This window comes from Molothrus ater, chromosome 12 (genome assembly GCF_012460135.2).
Source record: "Molothrus ater isolate BHLD 08-10-18 breed brown headed cowbird chromosome 12, BPBGC_Mater_1.1, whole genome shotgun sequence".
Lineage (NCBI taxonomy): Eukaryota > Metazoa > Chordata > Aves > Passeriformes > Icteridae > Molothrus > Molothrus ater.
In genome coordinates this window covers 19,181,748-19,198,746 of record NC_050489.2, presented here as the reverse complement: position 1 = coordinate 19,198,746, position 16,999 = coordinate 19,181,748, and the positions used below count along the sequence as shown (strand labels likewise).

General features: G+C 56.8%; 1 protein-coding gene across 1 annotated transcript in view; it reads right to left on the bottom strand.

Moving 5' to 3' along the window:
- Positions 1-15,740, bottom strand: part of JPH3 (junctophilin 3) — a 47,988-nt gene extending 32,248 nt beyond the window's left edge. The window contains exons 1-2 of the mRNA XM_036390118.2: positions 15,300-15,740; positions 471-1,248 (exon numbers count right to left, since the gene is read on the bottom strand). Of these exons, the coding sequence (XP_036246011.1) occupies positions 471-1,248; positions 15,300-15,681 (1,160 nt within the window). The 5' untranslated portion in view covers positions 15,682-15,740. The remainder of the gene's footprint in view (positions 1-470; positions 1,249-15,299) is intronic.
- Between the last annotated feature and the right edge of the window lie 1,259 nt (positions 15,741-16,999).

Below are 16,999 nucleotides of genomic sequence, written 5' to 3'. Positions count from 1 at the left end.
CCAGCCCTGGGATGGTTCCTCTTGGCTGCGAGTCAGGCAGAGGAATTGGGCAAACTCAGGAGCTCTTCTGCTTATCCAAGAGGAGTGGGAAAAATGGGATTAATAACCCAGCACCCTCTAAGTGACAGCACTCAGCCTGTGACAGCCACCAAGGTGCCACCCACCCTGCTCAGGTTGCCCTGCTCTGGTGACCCTGCATGGCCTCTCTGCCTCAGCTGGGGAGGTTGTGCATCCCCAGCCCACTGGGAATTACCAGAGGGACAACTGGGCTTGGATCCACCCTGTTTTGAACAGCACTCCAAGGCTTGGGCAACCTCAAGGCTGCCGTGAGATCCACGTAACACCAACCTCCAGATTCCCACCACGAGCAAAAAACTCTCTACTACAACAAAACCTCTCACCCATTTATCCCCAGTCCCCAGGGCGGGATCCCAGCTCAGACACACCAGGATGGGCAGGAGCCCCCTTACCTGGACGCCGCAATCTCCGCTTTCTGCTTGGCGATGGTGGCCGCCCTCTCGGCCGCCTCCACGGCCCGATCCACCTTCTCCCGGATCTTGCTGGCGCGCAGCGGGATCAGGTTCTTCCTCTTGCCGCTGACCAGGATGTTCTGCTTGTACTTGCCCTCCTCCTTGGTGCCGTCGGGGAAGGTCATGCAGCCGTAGCCGTGGCGCTTGTTGTTGGCCCACTCGCCCTCGTACTTGAGCCCGTCCGAGCGCTGGCTCACGCCCGAGCCCGAGCGCTTGTCGTTCTTCCACTCGCCCACGTAGATCTCGGTGGTGGTGGCGTCGATGTCGTCCTCAATGACCGAGAGCTCGGCCTCGCCCTCGCCCAGGCTGATGGTGGAGTTGATGTCGCTGGCGGTGGAGCTGACCGTGCTCATGCCGGCCTCGCTGCGGAACGAGCTCTGCTTGCTCCGCTGGCTGGCCAAGGAGCTCTTGGACTCGGACTTGCGGAGCTTGAGCCCGCTCAGCAGCGAGCGCCGGAAGATTCCCTTCTTCTTGCTCTTGAGGATCTCGGCGTCGCTGTGCGCCATGAGGACGAAGCCGCCGCGGGACACGGCGGGGCTGCCGGCCACGGCGGGCGAGGCGTCGGGGTGCAGCGCCGTGCCGTTGGTGTGCTCGCTGCGCAGGGAGTTGATGGACGTCCTCAGGGGTGACCTGATGACCGCAGCCATGCCGTAGGGAACGCTCTGCCGGACGCCGTAACCCTGGCGCATCCCCCCGACCCACTGGCCCTGGTATGTCCCTGCGGAGAGGAGACAAAAGGAAAAAGGAAGGGGGAGGTCATGGCATCAAACTTCTCTGGGAGATCTTTGAAGTTCTGGGATGCCGGTCCCAGCTCCAGGATGGGGATTGCAATGTCAGGTTGTGGAGGGAAAATGGATTGGATCCACAGAATGACCAGGTTGGAAGAGACCTCAAAGATCATTGAGTCCCACCCAGCCCTGACACCTCAACTAAACCCTGGCACCCAGTGCCACATCCAGGCTTTGTTAAATACCCCCAGGGATGGTGACTCCATCACCTTCCCAGGCAGACCATTCCAGATTGCAGGCTTGCACTCCAGCTGCAGCATGGGGGTGTTAGAAACCAGCCAAGGCATCAAGGAACTGCCCCTTGGATCAATCCCTAACGTGAAGGGGAGGGAGCGGGGCTGTGGAATGGGGGAATGGTTATCCAGGAGCACACTATGATCCTGTCCATGCTGCTGGCATCTCACAGGGGATGGATAATGTATAACAATACATTTATTTATACACACAGAGCCTTCATGCGGTGTGCTGAGGAAGGCAGCAGCTCCATAGAAATAAAGGCCTCACGGGGAGAGATCCATTTGGATATTCCCCTTGGAATTGTGCCCCTGTTGGAGCTCCCACATTTGCGTGGGCACTTCCTGGAGTTTCTTAACTGGTTGTTGGTGGCACGAAACACACACAGGGCTCCACCACAGCATTGGGAACAGAGGGACAAGGAGCCCACCCAGCCCAGGGGGCACAGCTGGACCTCAGCACCCTCCCTGTGCACCGAAATGTGGGGTGGGTGGTAATCTGCTCAGGGCTCCTAATCCCATCCCCTCCTGGAGCTCGGAGGCTGGCACAATTCCAGGCCTTATCCCAGCCCATTGAACTGCAGGGCTTGTTTTTATTCTTAGGTCGGCTTAATCTTCTCCAGAGCAGCTCGAGATGCAGTGATGCACTGTGAGCCCTCCTGGGGCAGACTGAGGAGCCCGAGGATGGCTCTGAGCTGGGCCCTGGAGCTGCTGGAATGCTGTGAGCAGCGCCAGCCCCGGGATGTGAAGAGCTGGGATGGGCACAGACAGCACCTCACAGCAGTGGGACCTCCCTTTGTGCCAGCCCTGCTCCCACACGCCCAGGGAGCCCTAAACAGACCTGCTGAAATAGTGAACCCTGTGTGAATGGGGCCAGTCCTGCCCCAGCACTCCCTGAGGAATTTCCCTGCCCAGTCCTGGGGCACAGCAGTGAGAAGGGACCTGGGCTGGAGCAGCTCATGCTGAGCATCTGCAGGAACTGCTTCCCCAGAGTGTGAAACCAGCACCTGGCCACATTCTGGGGTGTATTTTGAGGTTCTTCAATTGTCTTTTAGCTGCCAGTGCTTTGAACAAATCCCCCAGGATTTGAGCATCCTTCCCTATGCTCCAATGACATTGCATTATTGGGGTGGCAGCTTTGTGCACCCCAAAAAACCAGCAGGCCCAAGCTGGGGGCCCCACAGAACCCGCCCTGGAGAAGGGACATGGGGAGGCAGGGGCAGGCAGGATTTACTGAGGGTTTATAGGATTAGCACCGGGATTAGGGCAGGCACTGGCAGGGCAGGGAGAGGAGGTGGTGACAGGGAGAAGGTTGGGGGAAAACCTGTGAGATGCAGCTCAGGGGACACAGCAGACATGTCCTGTGGGGGGGGGTTGAGCAGTGAGCCTGCCTTGTCCCCTGTGGTGTCCCCAAGAATGAGGAGCAACCAGTGCCATGCACCCACAGCCCTCCCCAGGCCTGGGAGGGTGGCTGTGGCAGGGGAGAGCCTGCCAAGGTGTCCCTGCATTCCCTGGGCACCTGGCAGCTCCTCTCTTCCCTTTCTGGCTCCATCCCAGACTATCTCAGCAGGACAATGGAGCAGCCTGGGGAAAGATTCCCCCCAGAGCCCCAAATTCCCCTGCCAAGGCACCCCCAGGATGTCCTCACACCGTGCTCCTGCTGCCCTGGAGATGGATTCAGGGAAAGATGCCAGTGTGGGCAGGGGCACAGGGAGAACACATCCTGCATGAGATCCACCAGATCCCATCCTGCCCAAATCCTGATCTCCCTTTCCCTTGGCTGAATCCCTTCACTCCAGCCCTGACCCCACACAGGTCCCTCAGCCTCCTCATCTCCTGGCAAACGTGCAGCTGAAAACCCTCCCTGGATTCAGCTGGAGCAGCTGAAGGATCACAGCCCCGTGCTGAAGCCTGAGGGACTGGCAGGGAGCAGAACAAACCGCTGTGGGCTGGAGCACTTGTGGAAAATTGGTCACAGCAGGTCAGAGCCGCAGCTGTGCCTGTCCCCAGCCAGGCTGAGGTGCTCAGGATGCTGCCATCCCATCCCTCCTGGCTCCCAACCTGCTCCTGGAATGGCACAGCTGCCAGGAGCAGCCTTGGCATCTCCTTGGCAAGGTGGATTTTCCAGCCACTCCATCCTGCTTGTCCTGTCCCCCAGGGATTGCCTCAGAGGTCCCAGCTCTGCTTTTGAGGGTGTCATTCCTTCCCTGCAGGGATTATCCCCAGGGATTGCCTCAGAGGCCACGCTCGTGTCCCCAGCAGCCACCAAGACATCTGGGCAGCTTCATGGCCACCAGCAGATCAAAGAGCTTCCTGTCAGGGAGCTGAGCCCTTCCTCAGCCAGCAGAGCTCCTTCCTTCCCTGACCTCATGATGTCTCAAACCCTGGATCTCCAGGATTTGGCCATGGATTGCGGGAGGCTCCGGAGCCACCTGATCTGCATTGCTGAGCCACCTCCTCCCTGAGCCCTGCTCAGCTTAACCTGTGCCCCAACATTTGCACATTTCTGCACAAGGCTTGGTCTCACAAGGAGCCCAGAGCCTCCTTGTCCCTGCAGAGGAATCAGGATTTCACAATATTCCCCTTCACGTGCCGGGATGGGCCGGCTGCAGCTGCTCCAAGCTGGGGAATGGAAAGGGAAGGTGCAGCAGGAATCTGGCAGGTGGGGCTGGGAGGGGTGGAATGAGCATTTCTGACAGAACAGAATCATCTGCTGAGGTGCTGAAGGGAGAATTCCAAGGATTTTGGTTGTGAGCACCTCACTGGGTTGGGATGGGATGGGATGGGGTGGGATGGGATGGGATGGGATGGGATGGGGTGGGATGGGATGGGATGGGATGGGATGGGATGGGAGCAACCCAAGGCAATCCTGGCCACAAACCCCTTGTACTGCCCAAGCCAGAGGAGAGCCAAAGCCACCCTGATGGAGGAGAACCCTGGGGAGGAAAAGGTCCCACCCTCTTCCCTCAGCCATGCAGGGCACTCCTGTGGATACCTCCAAGATGGCACAAATATCCATCCCACTGCTGGGTGGTCCTTTTGGCACAGGGCAAAAAGGACAAAGAGAGAGGAAAGCCTTGGGCATGGAAAGTCAAGACAAAGGTGAGGAAGTGGCCACGTCCACGCCAAGCAGAGCTAAGGAGAGGGCACAACCTGAGGTAGGAGAAAACAACTGGAGTCATCCCAAAGGATGGATTGGAGAGAAAAACCCTGTTTCAGAAATAACTGCTGAGGTGTAAGAAAGGAACAGGCTCATGGGAAAGACAGGGATTGATGGAAACATGGAGAGAAGACAAGGGGCAAGCTGTCCAACACTTCAGCTGTGGGACACATTCACTGGTGTTCCTAATGCTGAATTTGGGGTTTTTTGGCTCCCTCCCCTTGGAGCAGGGCTGGCTTGTTTCCAGAACTCCTGCAGGAATTGCCATGGCCTTGAGGAGAATGCAGAGCCCCATCCTTGGGGCTGAGAGCAGAGAGCAGGAGGTCCCTGGCCTGGGAAGCATCATTCCTGATTCTCCAGCATGACAGGGAGCAGCCCTTCCTCAGCATTTGGCTAAAATCCATCCTGGGATAGAGCTGAGAGTCTGCAGGGCAGCTCCTGGTGGCCCCACAATGCCAAAATCCCCCAAATCAGGGCTGGGCTGGGTTTGCACTTAAAGCAAAGCAGGAAGGGGCAGAGCAGGACCCTGCACCTCCAAACTCCCTGCTGGGAAGCAGCATTCCAGCAGTTCAGTGGGCTGGGAACTCTGTGCAGCTCCTGTTTGCAAAGCTCCCCGTGAGGATCAGACGCATTGCAGGAACAGCGACTCCTTCTGTGCATTTCCCTTCCTCTGCCAAAGAGATTTTGGGGAATTTGCTGGGCAGGGGAGAGGAGATCTCCAGCTCTGGCCCATCCCTCTGGGATGCAGCACTGTGGGGATCCAGGACTGCTCCCTCTCACTGACCAGGTCTTTCTTCTCCATGGCTGGGAGGGAACAACCAAGGGTTGTTTGGCCTTGCTGTCCCAAACTGAGGAATTTCCTGCACCTGCAATCTTTTCCTGCTTATGGAGAGATGGTGGAACCTCACAGTGAAGCCCAGCCACTGGATAAAGGGGATGTGCAGCACTCATTCCAGTGAAATCCAGCTTTATAACAAATAAACATCCCAAGGAGCTCCCCCAGGAACAGCTGGAGTTTGAACTGCCCAAGGGGAGGATGTGGGGCTGCTCAGGTACGTGGGGTTTCCTCTGGCTTGAGGTGGGATCATGCACTTGGACATAAACCTGCTCCATGATGTTGGAAGGCGATAAAAGCAAGGATTTTTTGGGTTGGAATGACTGCATTTTCTTTCCCCCTCTGCCCATACCCAAGATTTGGCATTTTGTAGTCGCTGAGCCCTCTGGCCCCACTCCAGGAGCACCATTAAGGAGAAGCTTCACAGCTGCTCCCAGGCTTTTCCCAAACCCACAGGGCCGGTTCTGTGTCCTGCAGGATGAACCCTTTGGCAAACACACAGACAAAGCCCACAGGAGGTTTGCACAGACCTGCCCTCTCCCAGCTCCTCCTAGGGAGACACCCAGGCAGGAATTTGGGATGTTGTGAAGCACTTTGAGGGCAGCAGACACACCACACATGTGACATTATCACAACCCGACCTCAGAAAAAGACAAATTTGGAAAAAATTTGGACACGTTTGGAAAAAATTCCTTCTCCATCCCTAACGCTGAGTTAAACCCAAGCATGCTGGGTCAATATTCCCAGGTTAGATAAAATCACCAGCAAAAGGGATGGGGCTTCCCAGCTCTGCCTGGAAAATGGGAGCAGGAGGCTGCAAAGGGCAGGAGCTCTGTCCCACCCTCGAGGCACAGCCAGGTGCTCCTGGTGCAGTGGCTGGGCTGGGCACCAGCAGCTTTCCCCAGCTCCCCAAAATCCCAGCCAGGAGGGGGAAGTGGTGCAAAGTGCCCCTCCACTTTTCCAAGCCAAAGTAATTAGGTTTTACAAATTGCTGATTTATCTCACAGAGGATCCTTCCTGGCGTGCTCAGCCCCCCTCTTATCTCTGGCCTCTGCAGCATATTAATTAAAGATGTCCGATGGCAATAATTAGGCTGGGCTCTTGAATTCCAACCAGAGGAGGGAGTTTTACAGATATCCCCTTCCAGCTGCTCAATATCACAGAGCCCAGGAGGATTCACACACAAATCATCCCAGGAACACCCATCCCAAAGGGAAGAAGCCTGGGAGAAAAGAGAAGGTTGGAGGGTGCTCACCCAGCTTCAGCTCTGATGCTGTGACAATGGGGGCGTCCTCACTGGCCATCCCAGGGAATTGATGGGAAAAATGTGCCCCCAAATGTCCTGCCCGACTCTGTGGGGACTCCTGAGCACAGCAGCACAGAATTCCAGAATCGTTTGGGTGGGAAGGGAACTTAAAATTCCTGTTGTTCCCACCCCCTGCCATGGCAGGGACACCTTCCATGTCCCAGGCTGCTCCCAGCCCTGTCCAGCCTGGCCTTGGGCACTGCCAGGGATCCAGGGGCAGCCCCAGCTGCTCTGGGCACCTGTGCCAGGGCCTCAGCACCTTCCAGGGAACAATTCCTGCCCAAAATCGCATCCATCCCTGCCCTCTGGCAGTGGGAGCCATCCCCTGTGTCCTGTCCCTCATCCCTTGTGCCCAGGCCCTCCCCAGCTCTCCTGGAGCCCCTTTAGGGGCTCTGAGCTCTCCCTGGAGCTTCTCCTGTCCAGGTGAGCACCCCCAGGTGTCCCAGGCTGGCCCCAGCCCCGTGCTCCCCTCTGGAATTGCTCCAGCAGCTCCACATCCTTCTCACACTGGGAAGCCCCAGAGCTGGAAAAGCACTTCAGGTGGGGCCTTCAGAGGGGGAGATGCCCTCCCTCAAGCCCCTGGTCACTGCATGGGTGTGGGGACACATTTTCTGCCAGGACCCCCCTCCTGGGCTGTCCCCTGTGCCCAGCTGGGGGGGTGCCCAGCCCTGCCCTGTGCCCCCCAGCCCTGCCCCAACCCCCCAGAGGCATGGCAGGGATGGCTGGGAGGTGCCACCTGCACTGCCCACCTGGGAACGTGGGAATCAGTGACACTGCCTGTGCCCAGCACCACGGGGACTGGGAATCCACAGCAAATGATCCCCTCCAGCCCTGCCAGGGCTTTCCAGCACCAAGCCACGCTGAAAACACAGTCAGATGCTTCTGCTGTGGCTGCTAATTTGCCAAAAATATGCTCTGGTAACTGCTTACACAGGGGAAGGAATAAAGTATGGATTTTTGAGTATGCAAATCTAATCTGCAGGCAGGAGCACGTGATGGGTGTTAGTCATAGTGCTAATGCTGGGTGCATCCAGACAGGGTGGGCACAGCCAGGCCTGGGCAGCCAGGGAGGCCAAGGAGGAGAGGATGAGGAGGATGAGGGCTGCCAGGGGCTGCTGTGCTCCTGCCTGGCTGCAGAATGAAATCTGATAGAAATAAATAAGAAAGAATTACAGTTTGTGTCAGCACGGCCAGCTTGTGGAGGGAGGGAGCCTCCATCCAAAGGAATCCAGCAGTGGAGGTGCTGGGTTTGGCTGAGGTTTGGAAGGAGATGGCTCTGGGAGGGGTAGGGATGGGAGCAGGGATGGGTTTGGAACAGCCAGCAGCTCTGTAGGAGCTGGGGGCTGCAGGAGGAGATGGATTTCTACAGCCTCACTCCTCCTCCTCCCGCTCCTCCTCCTCCTCCTCCTCTGGATGCAAATAACAACACAAGTATTTCTGGCTGAAATCCCATGGAACAGGCACTGCTGAGCCCTTCTCCTTGGGGAAAATCACAGGTGGCAAGAATGTTCCTCAGGGGGGAATGAGCCCCATCCCAAACGTAAGAACACATGAATGTCCTCATTGCCTGGCCCAAGGATACTCTGCAAGCAGCAGGTGAAGGCTCTTCCCTCACTGAAAACATTAAAAAAAAGAAATCTTGGGTGGAAATTAATGTTTTCCAAGGGGTTTCAGCTATTTGCTTCAAGGGGAAAATCTCTGTTCCTCTGTTCCTCTGTTGCTCAGGAAGAACCAAGCCTGTCCTGAGCATCCCCTCCCTCTTCCCACTGCTGCTGCATCTCCTGCTTCCCCAAACCTGTTGGGAAGTGCCTTTGCCAGCCAGAATTGAAGGAAAGGCTTCAAAAACCCACAATAAAGACAATCAAATCTCGGCTTCAGTGATTCTGATGGGGCTCATGGTGCCTCTCAGACCAGTTGTGATTCCTCTTAAAAGCTCCAGGTCCTGCAGTCAGGGGAAACACAACTTTTAAAAGGAAATAACCAAAGAAAGATATTTCATATTGTCTGTCCTGGGAGTGGGAAGGGCTGGGTTTGTCAGGAGGGAAAGTCAAGGAAGCATCATCCCCATCATCCCCTGGTGAAATGGGGCCAGGGTTTTCCCAGGGCAGCTGAATCCCTGCAGATTCAGCTGGGGTCAAAAGCAGGATGAGGTTTTATCTCCAGGGATGCAAACCACTCCAGGATATTGCTCAGCACCTTTATTAAGGCCAATGTGCCTCTCTCAGAAGGCAGAGTGAAATCAGGCTAATGCTGATTCCCTTCATCCCCCCTGCTCTAATCCTGCCCCAAACTCTGGGATGTCTCCTGCTCCCAGCAGGGACCCAGGAGCAAGGGCTGGTCCCAGCCTCTCCCAGCCTGAGGGCACTGCTGGGTTTGGGGGCTGCATCCCCCCAGCTGTGGGAGATGCTCAGGGGGGCGGGATGAGGCTGAGCTGCCCCTGGCTCAGGGCTGGGAGGCTGCTCCAGGAGGGATGAGGCAAGAGCAGGGTTTATTTATTCCCTGTGAAATAAATCATGGAATCACAGAGAGGTTTGGTTTGGAAGGGACCTTAAATCTCATCTCGTCCCATGGGCAGGGACACCTTCCACTGTCCCAGATTGCTCCAACCCTCTCCAGCCTGGCCCTGGACACTCCCAGACCCTTACTCCTGCCAGGGAAACACCTTGCAGGCCCCAGGTGATGCCCTGAGCAGGAAATAATACCTTTGTGGTGATCATCTTCTTGTGGAAATCAGCAAAATGAGGGGCCTTGCTCTGGCTGTTCACTCATTCATGAAAATTCATGATGCTCTGCTGTGTGCTGAGAGTCAGGGGAACCTCTTCAGGGAATAATGTTGGGGAAGCAGTGGCTGTTCTTAGGGAATGCTCATGCATCCAATGCAATTTTTAAGGATTTTTGATGCATAGGCCAGAATCTGTCTTTGAAAAGCCAATATCATCCCCAAAATACAAACATTTGCCTTTCAAGTTTTGGGTTCTGCAAGCTCATGATTTTTTTTTTTTTTGGTTAGAAATACTTTAATTGTGAGTTAAACACAATTCACAAGCTGAATCCAGGGGCAAATGACCATCAGGACTCTCCTGTAACTCCTGCAAAAGAATCCTTTCTTGCCCAGGAGTTCAATCAATGCCAAAAGCAGACCCAAAGAGGCAAAAAATCTCCCAAGGCAGATGCTAAAGCCCAGAGCTCACCCCTAAGAGACCATCCCCAAGCTCACCCTGCCCAGCTCCTCCATCTCCAAGTCATGCCTGCTTTAATACAGCTCATTCATCTACGTCAGCGTTACCTGACTCAAAGCATTCAAAATTCATCAGGTTCATTTTAAAATCGAGGCATTTTTAAACAGAAGGCATTTTTAGCTCTTGTCTGCTGCTTCCCAAGCCTGGAAGAATGACTTTTCTGCAATAGCCTGGGTGGAAACCTTGCTTCCAAACCGAAGCTGAAAATCTTGCAAAATCACATGATTCCACAAGCTGGAGCTTCTAAAGGGGAAAAAAAAAAACGTTCAGCTCCAGGAGCAGATGTCACCCAACCACGAGGAGCCCCATGGGATATCAAATCACATGCAAATATCCTGAGATTTGCATTCAAAGCCATGAGAACCCACCCCAGTGCAATGACACGAGCACCCTGCTTCAGGGCTGAAGGCAGCCTCTGCTGTGGGTCAGGGAGAGGGGTTTGAGGGGCTCCCCAAGGCTGGGATCCTGCACAGCTCCCTGGAGAATCTCAGCCTGGATAAAAGACTCGGGAAGATGGAGTGAGGGTCTGAGGCCTGTCTGGTAATTTCTGTCCCATGTTCTTTTCTCCGAGGTCAAAATCCTTCTTCCTCTGTCCTGAGCTGTACCTGAAACTAAGCAGCATGTTCCAGTGAGAGAAGTAATTACCATGAGTTCATAGCATTTATTTTTAATGAGGCTGGTCAGAATCTTCATTTAGTATTTTGATTCATTTTTCTGTGCTCGGCAGCTCCTGACGTCTCCGGTTCTGCTCTCCTGGAACCACTGCAAGCAGCTTCTAGACCCAACCCAGACAGTGAGAAGCTCCATCACCAAAATCTTGACTTTTTAAATTGATTTTCAGGTTCTGGGGGGGCTGTTGGGAGCAGCTCTGGCTGTGTCTGGGTGCTGCAGGAGCGGGAGGATCGAGGATCAGGGCGCTCTTGTATTTGCTTGTTTCCGCCCACTGTTTGAAGTGCATCAACAATTCCTTCCCGGCAGCAAAACAAGGGAGAGCTGGTACTTTTAAGGTAATTCTGACATCCGTGCTATGAATAGATCCTGAGGGAAATTTGCCCTCTCTCCTGGGTTCCCTGTGCAGGAGCTCAAGGGAAGGCAGGGCTGGGGAGAGGCACCAGGCTGCTGGCACTGTGGAATAGGGGAATATTTGGGAATATGGGAATATGGGTGGAAGGGACCTTAAAGGTGTCCCATTCCAACCCTCCTGGCTGGTAGTGGCTCATCCCAAATCATGGCTCTGCTCAGGTGAGGGGATGCAGCCCCTTCCCAGGCAGGCAGGTGCCACCCAGCATTCCTGCTCCATCCCCCTGGAGCAGCCCTTTATGCTGGCTTTTGGGGAATATTCCATGCTTTTCCCCTCCTCAGCCACTCCCCAGCCATTTGGTGGGTAGCTCCTGGTGCACCTGCTGAGAGAGGTGTCACCAGTGTCCCTGCAGGGGTGGGAAAGTGGGACATGGAGCAGGACAGGCTGGCAGGGCCCCACCCCGGCAGCTCCGCTCCCCTCTCCCCATGGCAGGAATATTTCCCAGCCCGGGCCAAGAAAACCCACTTGCCTACTCAGCCAGTGCTAACAATGCAAACACTAATTATATTTCCCTCACCTATCAAAGGATGATTCATTTTAGGTGAGTGGGCACGGAGATTACACAAGATGAACAGCACCGTGCGACCGCCCGGCCCTTTCGGGGCAGCCCTCCCGAGAAACAAGGATTTAGGGAGGGTGGGACATTCAGGATGGGGACAGGATGGCAACAGGGTGAGGCTGGTTCACAGCAGGCACCCCCAGCCTGTCCCATTCCCTCAGGGATGCTGGGCACTGGGTGCCCAGGATGGGGCTGGTCCCATCCCAGAGCCCCTGTCTGGTTTAGGATCCCAGTTGTTCTGCTGGGAACAGGTGGGAGGAAGAGGAAAACAGCATTGCCAGGGATAGAAAGGGCAAAAACAGATTTGGAGGCTTCCTTTAGCCACCCCACCTCACTCACCCCCACCAAAGCCATGATGGTTTCAGCAGCTTAACCCAAACCCAACGCAGAGGATTCCCATGGGAAGGCTGGAGCTACAAGCTCCAGCTGTCCCCGGGGTGAAATCACTGAGATCCCCAAAGTATCCCGGGCAGGAAGCAGCTGTGATGTCTCCTGATCTCCTGACCTGATCAGAAGAGGGTCTCCAGCCCTCTGCTCCAGGTCCCCCAGCCCCAGTGCCAGCATCCCCAGCCCCACAGAGGCGCTGATCCAGGTGGATGCAGCTCCTTTCCCTGGAGCAAGGGAGCAATTCCTGCTCCCACTCTGGAGCTGGGGTGAATCAGACAAGTGCTTCAACTCCAGCACCCGAGCGAGGCAATCCTTGGGAGCCCGCTTTATGTAACATCAGGTGCTCTGGAGGGGGGCAGGAGGTTTTTTGGCAGCAAGATGAGGCTGTACCAGCAGCGCTGGGGACGCCTGAGCGAGCGAGGCCACGGGGACAGCAGGACGGCGCAGGGGCCGCGTGCCAGCCGTGCCAGGGACACGTGGGCTCTGGGGAGAGCAGCGTGGATGGACACCAATCCCCCAGGCCGGGGGAGCAGGATTTGCTCTCCCGGGGGTCAGGGAGCGCGTGGGAAGGGCGTGGGGGGCTGCTGGGCGTGGGGGGACGGGCGTGGGGCGCGCGGCGGGCGCGGCGTGGGAGGTGTGAGCTCGGCAAGCTGCGCGCGGGGGCAGCGCTGCCTGCGGGGCTGGCGGGAGCCCCCGGGCCACCGAGTGCCATCCCCGACACCCAACACAGCCAGAACCCAGCGGTGACACCAACAGCCCTCCCAGCACAGCGCTGGGGCAGGGGGAGGCTGCCCTTCCCCCTGCCATGGGAAATCTGGAGCAAATCCCTGGGTTCTGGGGCTCCCCGAGCATCGCTGCGCATTTAGGGCCCCCATCCCCAAAGCCAGGGCTGGGGAGCTAAAAAAAAAAATGATGTGCAAGGGATGAATATTTATCTGTGGGTGGCAAGTGACAGATGCTGGGGCGAGGATTCTTGGGTACTTCAGTTTGCTGGAGGTAATAACTGGAATAGATTAATGAGAAACATCCTTCCCTACAGTTGCCTCCCCGGTGCCACCGCTCCCGCACACAGCGGCCTCTGGGACCCAAACACACAAAGTTCAGCAAGGCTTGGTGTCCAAAAAGGCTGGAGATGCCCAGCTTTGGTGGTTTCCACCCAGAATGGAGCCAGGCAACTGGGAAAGGGATGTGGCCTCTGGGTGCTGGGAGCTGAGTTGGTGAAAGTGGCCTTGGAAGCTGGTGTGGAGGAGCATCCACAGTTACCAGCAGTCTGCATTCCCCCAGCATGGCATTCCTTCCTCCTTGGAAGGTTTGCAGAGTCCCAGGGGGAGCATTTTGCCCCAGACCCTGCCCTTTCCCAGCACTGCTCCTCTTCCCTCCTCCCGAAATCGCAAACATGCGACGACGACGTCGCTTTTGGGTCCCCGAGCGCCGGGAAGCCGGGCTGGCCTGACAAGATGGAAGGAAAAGCTGTTTCCTTCTGGTAGCTTCTCAGAAAACGCTGAAACTGCTGCTAAGCCACCCCAGGGTGGGGATGCTGCCCAGGTTTCCCTAAAAAACGCTGCTCTGCAGAGGATGGGGAGCGCGCCGGGGCGGGGGCACGTGCGTGGCCAGGGACAGGGCCAGCCCTGCAACACCCAGCCCTCAGAGACCTGTAGTTAGTCCAGACTTGTGTCTGTCCTCCCTCAAACCTCCCAGGCAGGGGCTGGGTGCCAGGAGGAGACAGCACCCACGTTGGGAGCAAGCAGAACCCCCCCACAGCCCCTCCTGAGCGCCTCGGATGTGGGAGACGGCGACGATTCCCTGCCCAAGCTTTATTTTTGACTGAAGGACTGCTGGGATTTATCCATGGCTTCCAAACACACACCCGGCACATCCCAGCTCAGTCCTCAGCATCCTTCCAGGCAGCTGAAACAAAAGGTTGCAGCTCTCTTTTTCTCGGGGAGAAAACAACCGGACCAAATGATCATTAAAAATCCCGAGGTGGTTCCGCCTCTCCCTGCGAGAGCACAGAAAAAAAGCAGCTGCAGGTGAGGTTTAACCTCCCCTCCCTGTGCAACCACAAAGCAGCAAACTGGGCTTTCCAGAGCAAGGTCTTGCAGCACCTTTCAGCAAGGCTGCGATGGAGCTCCCCGACGCTGCGATTTCCTCACCGGAGCCGTATGGAAAACCATAACACCCTAACAATAACCCGAGAGCCTGCTTCAGGAGGCCTCCATTCCTGGGAAAAGCAGGGGCCAGCGGAGCCCAGGGCCCCCCAGCTGCTGGCAGGTAGGCCTGCCTCAGATTGTGGTGGCAATTCCCATTGTGGAAGTAGCCCCAGCCCAGGAGAGAGGATGATACAGCCACTTACAGCACGGCGCCAGCTGTTTCTCCCAGTTCAGCCCTAAAGCTTGTTAGCCCAGCAATTTTTTTGGGTTTGATCGCTCCAATTGGGTTTTCTTGTTTTTCCTCTAATCCCAGTTTCCCCTCAGCATCTCGTTAAGCCGTGTTGACGGCAGAGAAGAGCTCTGGTGATCCCTCTGAGCCCATACGCTAAGCATTAAGCCGTAAACTAGGAATGTAAGACTCTTGTCTGAATTAAAGTCTTTTCCCTGGCATCACTGAGCGTGGGGCTGCCTTTGGAGGGGCTGGAGGAGGAGCAGAGCCCCCCACCCCTGGCTGGGAGCTCTGGCAGCCCTGGAGCTGCCCCATCCACCCCGGATCCCTCCCCACACACACACACACACACACACACACACTCGCCTCCATCCTGCCCCGCGTTGTCCCCATGCAAATCCTACAGGTTCCAGTGGTGCAGTCAGAAGTGCCAATCCCATGTGCAACTTGGGTTGTGTCCCCAAGGCCTGGCCCACCCCCTGCTCTGACCCCTCTGGGCCAGAGCTGGGCGTCCCCCCACCAGCACAGCCACTTCCACATCCCAAAAACCTGCTCGAAGAGAGGAAGGAGGGAGGACCCAGCGCCCAGAGACCCCATGGAACGTTTGGGGCTACCTGTGGCAAAGAGCTGGGCTGGTGCCACGCTGGGCTGGTTCCTTCTCTCCTGCAGGGTGGGAGCATCGCTTGATCCAAGGCAGCAGGTGGCAAACTCCCAGAGTCCAACCCAAACCCCGCTGGAAGGATCTCCCCACCACCCTGCACCCCACCTGCCCCAGCCAGGAAGGGATCAATGCATCACCTACCTCCATCCGAGTAGGTCTCTGTCCCGTAGCCATCCTGTAATCCATTGCTCCAGGTGCCTTCGTACTTGGCCCCGTTTCCAGTGCATTCCCGGACCCCGTACCGTCCCTTAAATCCATGGGTCCACTCTCCTTTGTACACCCACTTCCCTTTGCTCTCCATGCCAATGCCATGGCGCTTGCCCTGCGCCCAGGTGCCCTGGTAAGTGTTGCCACTGGGCCAAGTGTAGACCCCCAGCACCTCAAAGCCGTGACTCCAGGAGCCCGAATATTCACCTTGACCCTTCGGGCCGGTACAGATTCCATGGCCATGAGCCTTTCCGTCCTCCCAGCCTCCACAGTACGACCCTCCATCGTCAAAATTAAACCTTCCCCCACTGGACATGCATGTAATTCGGTTTGCAAATCTCCCAAAAGGTGAAAAAAAAAAAAAAAAAGAAAAAAAAAAAAAGGGGGAAGAAAAAAAAATAATAGGAAGAAATGCAGGAAATAAAATGTGAACGATGACTTGGGGAAAAGGAAATAAATAAAAATTTAAAAAATTAAATCAAATCGAACTCAATTGAAATCATGCACCAGATCCAGGGAGCTGCTTAAGCCAGTTTCTTGTGATTATTCATTCTCTGGGAGTATGTTGAGGATCAGTTCTCTCTTCCCCTGCTGTGGAAACAGGATCATTAAAAAAAAAAAAAAATAGCAGCAAGAACAGCAGCAGCTATTGGATTTTGGTGCAAACGACTCCACCTAAAAACCATCCAAGGCAGGGAACGGGGGTGGGGGAAAAGGAGAAAAAAAAAAAAAAAAAAAAGAAAAAAAAAAAAAGAGGCCAAATGCCAAGAGAAGGGAAAGAAGGAAAAAAAAAAAAAAAAAAAAAAAAAGGGAAAAAGCGAGCGCTGGGCAGTCCCGGGGGAGGATGCTCAGAGCCCCCGCGGAGCCCCCCGCCGCCGGCCGGGCTGGCTGGGGCGCAGGGCCGGGGGCAGCGGCGGGCGCGGCGGCATCGCGGGGCTCGGCAGCAGCAGCGGCAGCAGCAGCAATGCGGAGCCTCCTCCGCCGCCCTCCCGCACGGCTCCCGGCCGCTCCCGCACCGCGCACGCCCCGCGCCCCCTCCCTCCCTCCCTCCTTCCCTCCCTTCCTCCCTCCCGCCGCCTCCCCCGCGCCGCAAACCTCAGTGCCGGGGGGCCGCGCTGGCCGCGCCCGGCCCTGCCCGCATCCCGGCCCGCGGGCGCTCGCGGCGAGCCCGGGGGCTGCGGGGCGCTCGGGGGGCCTGGGCTCGCCCCGCCGCCGCCTCCCCCACCCCTGCCTCGGCGGCTCCCTACGGGGATAAATCCCGCTCGTTAATGAGCAGGATCCTGGGCTCTCTGCTCTGCCTCGGCTCCCGGCGCCGGGCTCAGGGTGGATTTAAAGAGACAGGAACTGCGTCGCCTTCGCCTCGCAGCCCGGCAGGGCCGCAGCCCCCCGCAGCCTCCCGGGATGCTCCCGCATTTTTATTTATCCCTCCGGCTCTCCCCAGCGGGGCGGAGAGGGGCCGGCATCCCCCGCCGGAGCCCCCCGTGGGCAGGTGGCTGGGAGGACACCGGGGATGGGCCGAAGGGCTCCGGTGCCGGGCAGAGCCCGCTCGGTGGCGGCCCGGGCACGCCGCAGCTGCAGCACGGGCTGGTTGCTGTTTATTGATGGAGAGGCCGCGCTGTGCTTCGCCCCGGGCT